The sequence below is a fragment of the Rhea americana genome, unplaced genomic scaffold, assembly GCF_003343005.1.
Source record: "Rhea americana isolate MKP2758 unplaced genomic scaffold, rheAme1 scaffold_484, whole genome shotgun sequence".
NCBI classification, from domain to species: Eukaryota; Metazoa; Chordata; class Aves; order Rheiformes; family Rheidae; genus Rhea; species Rhea americana.
The window spans coordinates 43,921-48,994 of NW_028186628.1; the positions used below are offsets into that span (position 1 = coordinate 43,921).

The 5,074-nt window shown below is 52.2% G+C and overlaps 1 protein-coding gene across 1 annotated transcript in view; it reads right to left on the reverse strand.

Annotated features, from left to right (window-relative positions):
• PRCC (proline rich mitotic checkpoint control factor) overlaps window positions 1-3,139 on the reverse strand; it is an 8,845-nt gene extending 5,706 nt beyond the window's left edge. The window contains exon 1 of the mRNA XM_085317008.1: window positions 2,363-3,139. Within this exon, the coding sequence (XP_085173134.1) occupies window positions 2,363-2,899 (537 nt within the window). The 5' untranslated portion in view covers window positions 2,900-3,139. The remainder of the gene's footprint in view (window positions 1-2,362) is intronic.
• Between the last annotated feature and the right edge of the window lie 1,935 nt (window positions 3,140-5,074).

The following is a 5,074-nucleotide window of genomic DNA, read 5'->3' on the forward strand; positions in this document are numbered from 1 at the left end:
TAATAAAGGGGAAGAACAAAACTATACAGCATAAGGGTGTAAAAATTCACTGCGAGGATTAACGAGGAATTGCTCACAATAACTTTGGAGTTGTTAAATGTCCATTAAAATCTTGATTATAAAGTCTGATCATCTCTGGCATCTCAGAAGGCCCTCAATATCATTTTAGAGCTTTACAGAGCAGTTTAAAGAGCTTACAGGAAACAAGGTCTTCTGCTAGTTTACTATCTAACTTATAAAACATGGTAAAGAAAAACAACACACAAGAATACAGACAAGCAATAGTTGCAATAAAACCAGTATTTTACATTTTGTAGATAGGAGCTAAAAGCAGACAGTAGTCAAGAAGGTATTTTAAGAAGAAAGAGGGATGGAAGCAGGGATGTCAGTCACAGAGGCACAGGGAATTCCAAGAATCCTAAGCAGTGAACCACTAGGACTAGTTCTATTTTAAGGTATTTCTCTTACTAACCTTTATTCACTAGCTTGACACTGATGACCTGCAACATTTCTGTTCAAATCTAACACCAGAGCGTAAAGGACGAGGGGCAAAGAAAGAGAAACAAATCTTCTTTCATTTGACTTTATCCCATGATAAATTTCATTAAGACTCACAAGGAAGCTAAGAGCCTTGACATTCGTTTTATTAGGAAGTGTCTGTCCTAGAAGCACTGTGAGAAAGTGAATAAGCAAAATGTAGGTATGAGAGAATGGGATAAACCTAAACAGTTTGCCTTTAAAAAAAAAAACGAACAGTGTCCCATTGCCTGGTGTATTTGGATCATCACCAGAATCAGCAGAAAGGCTTGAAATGACACAGGAAATTGGAGATGGGCAGTTGAGAGGGCCCTAGGGCCTCCTTAACATGAAGTCATTCTGTGCACTTCCTCTTGTCCCTCAGCCTGCTAAAAACTAAACAGCTTTGCTGGAAGGCTTCACCCTAATGGATGGGATCTGCGCTTTGCAATGAGGACTAAATTGTTCTGTTGTCTGTCAACAAAGCCAGCAATAAGCACATTCTGCTGTTTAATAGCCAGATATATTTAGCTACACCTCTTTCATGTTTCGGGAGCCCTGGCAAATGGCACTTCGCCTCTGGAATTTGCTAAACCAGGCTAAGTTACTGACAAGCAACAGAGCACAGTTACACGGAGGACCGGAAAGCGTGCACCTTTCACACTCTTTCTTCCAATATCCCTGCAGACTGCTGGTCTAGCAAAACAACATATGCTGACTTAATTTCAGCTCTCCCAAGCCTAGGATGCTGCCAGACCAATATTAATTGAGAGTATTTACAAATTCATACTGTAAAACCCTGTTCCTCAAACTGCCTGTCCCCATGGAAATGGCCCTAACCTGTGCAATTTAGCTTTTATGCATATCCTAGGATAATGACAGTCAAGTAGCCAAGCCAAAACAGAGCTGTAGCCATAGGACCACTCTTCCTCCAGGCTAGCACAACACCAGGCCGGGAGAGCTTACATCTCCCTTGTCTCCCCATTAAATCTTTGATGGCTACAGCCAYAATCCTTCCAAGACAAGGGAAAAGAGTCCATACAAGCCCTCTGAAAGAAATATCTGAGGGTCACTGACAATACCCACCTATTTCACCACTCCTACTGCTGTCAGTAGGGATACCCAGGAAAAAAAAGGGGGGGAGAGGAGGGAACCTGCGTCTCCTTGCTCTTATCACCAGCTGATAGCCAAGATACTCGCCTTACTGTCTATGAGGCTGTCTAGACATAGTGCTTTGGAACCCTATAAGGCATGAGGCAGTGCAAAAATAAATTAAAAATCCCCCCACACACACAAGTTAAAAGGCAAACAGTTACCTAAAAGTCTGGAAAATGCTTGACGTTTCTAGATAAATAAGCAATAAACTGATAGGAAAAAAAACAATCAATTTTAAAGCAAACTAAAGAGGTCGGAAAGAAAAACAGACCGATTTGGGATATCCCCAAACCAGGCCACACAGTCCCAAATCGTCAACTCATTAACTTCAGTAATAAATAAAGGTGCAGATAATCTGGGTTTTGCYGTATTATGGTTATAAATAAGGTTTCTGTATCAGTTTAATTCTGAAAAGCGCTTTAGGATTAGGGCTGGCAGCCAAGACAAATCTCTCTGCGGATGCCACAACAACAGCATCAGGCCAGGTTTGGGGTCCCCTCGCTGATGGGAGAGGAGGAGAGGGGAACCGTGCTTCACAGGCAACCAATCCACAGGAGGATTGCTCCAACAAGAAGCGTGCAATCCAGGGATCCTTTCCAGGGGCTAAGGCGGGGAGGGGGGATTTCAGATAGCAAAGTGCTGCTGCTCAGGAGGAGGGCGTGAGCAGCGGGCGGTGCTGGTCCATACTCACATCTCCCTCGTGCAGCTCGGGTACCGTGATCCTCACCGGCTCCGTCCTCTTCTTTGGCTTGGGGAGGCTCAAATCCGCCCCAGCGCCGGGCGGAGCGGCAGCAGCCGAGGCAGGAGGGGGCAGGCTGAGGCCGGAGGTGGCCGCGTTCCTCGGCGGAGGCAGCAGCAGCCCCCCCGGCCGGGGCTGCTCGGCGCTGCCGTCGGCCGCCGCCTCGGGCAGGCTGCCGGCCGCGGCCGGGCTCATGCCCGGCGGAGGRGTGCCGAAGCCCCGCAGGCCCGGCGGGGGGCCCATGAGGAAGGGCGGAGGCGGCAGGGAGAAGCCGCCGCCGCCACCACCGCCCAGGGGCTGGTGAGGCGGCGGCAGCATGGGGGCTTTGGGAGGGGGCAAGGCAGCGAAGAGCCCCCGCGCCGCGGGCTGCTGGGCTGCGGCGGGAGGCGGAGTGGCGACGGCGGCGGCGGCCTCCTCCTCCTCCTCCTCGCCCGCGGCCTCCTCGGCATCGCTGTCCTCCTCACTGCTGGCATAGGCCACCAGGGACATGGCCCCCCCCTCCCGCCGGGGAGGGCAGCCCTCCGCGGGCAGCAGCCGCTACGCGAGGCCGAGGATCCGCCCTCCCGGCTAGGCCGCGCCGCCGCCTCCGCCGCGCCTTCAGCGCCCGTGGCGGGGGAAAGAAGGGGAGGGAAGGGGGCGAGGCTAAGGCGCCATGGCGGGCCCGGGCCCGCCCCCGCCCCGCCGCGGGGACGCGGGCTCGGCAGCGGCGAAGGGCAGCGCCCGGCTCCGCGCCGCCGCCTTCCCCTCTTCCCTTGCGCCTGGCCGCGGCAGAACTACAGCTCCCAGCAGGCCCCGCGCCCCGCCCGCCGCCGCGCTCCCAGCGGGCCCCGCCGCGCGGCACCACGGGAAGCGTAGTCTCCGCCCGCTCCGGGGGAGGACCACCGCTCCCGGCATGCCCCGCGGAGGGGGGGCGGGGCGAAGCGTGTGGGGCGGAGGGGGACGGGGCCGTCATGGCGGTGTGGGGGGATCTTGGTGTCGGAGGCTCTTAAACAACAACAACAACGCGGTTAGGCAAAAAAGGAACAAAATGACACGGGGATAAATAAAAAAAATAAACAAGGGGAAACGTTTTGGTGCGACTTCCAGCTGCCGCAGCGCAGTGCGGCCTGGTGCTGCTCTGCCGTGTCCCCACACCCAAGGAAGGTCACAGAAAAGGGGGAAATGGGCCGAAACAGGGGGCTCAGAAAGCCCCAAAACGGTCCGTCCTCGCTATTCCTCGGACCTCCAGCAGGACTACAGCTCGCGGCGTGCCCGGAGCCCCCCGAGACATGGTGTACGGCCGGCTGTGGGCTCCCACTGCYCCCTCCCCAGGCCCTCTCCCCGCTTTGCCCCTGGGTTTTATCTCCTCCTTCGCCCCTTAACCCCCTCCATGCTTATCCCCGTGCTGCCGGCTTAATTTATGAAGGCAGGAAGCATTACCCACTGTACAGCAATGTTTAAAAAAAAAGAGTCCCAATCTTGCTTTTCTGGAGTGGGGTGGAGGCAGGAATTGCCTTTTGTTGTAGGTTTTACAGCGTGCAGCACAGCAGGGTCTGTGTCCCTGGCAGTAATTTTATTCGTTCTTTTACTACTCCCCTGACTTTCAGTTTGACTCCAATGACCTCTCTGTAATTTGTTCTGGCCTTAATAAGAGCAGAGTCGGGCTCTGAATTTGGGTCCCTGTTTCAAAGCCCGGGGAAGTAATTTGCTGAGTTGCTGCACAGTACTAACGTGAGTAATTAAAGCAAAATAAGATAAATGGGAAGTATATCTTGTGAGGCAAGTTCTTTAACACTTGGTCCGAATGCTTGAAATGTGGCTAACGTGCCATCATCCCTTCTGCCTGTGCTACCCCCTCATACCTTCCCCCTTACTGTTCTGGAGAATTGGTTTTATTAAAAATGGGTGTTTTTCACTGCACTAAGACCTCAGGTAGCAAAGTCAAAAGATGAGCACATACTCAAAGTCAGGATTTTTTTTTTTTGTTCTTTACACAGCTGAGATTTCTAAGGGTGAAACCGCATGATAGGTTTCAGTGCACGGGTGCTGAGGGGAAAGATGCTGTCGTGGGGATGGTCCTGGCTTGGGATGGAGAAGATCTGAGCTAAACACTTTGTCTGCATTAGACTCTCTTTGTAATAGTGCAGGAAAACAAAAATCCCCCTGATTCTGAGTTCCCTGTTTGTAAAACAGAAATGGTAACTGTGTCTGTCACCTTTCCCTKTTTGCATACGCACAGTGAACCCCTGATCAGCGAGACCCGAACCCACAGCAGTGCCTGTGGTAAAGCAACTATTTCCATCCTTGCCGAGAAATGTTTAAATCTTCTTCCTTTGCAACTCCTCCCGCCTGCTCTTCAAATCTAATGGGAAGACATTCCACCAAACCTCACAAAAGCCACAGAATCACGCAGAAYGAGGTTTGGGGATCAGGCCCATCGGTGCCGTCACTTCCCCAGCAAAACACCCGTTGAAGCTGGTGGAAGCTGGTCTGGTTGATGATGAAATCAAGTACTTCCTTCCCACCTTTTTTTCACCCGCCACACTGCAAGATGTGTCGCGAGGCTCAAATGACTAACAACTGGCTGGGCCAGAAATGTCCCCTGAGCTCCATTCATGTCCGCACTCGTTTCAGGTTCTGCACATTTCCATCTCTTCCATGGTATCTTTGTCCGTAGCAGGCCCT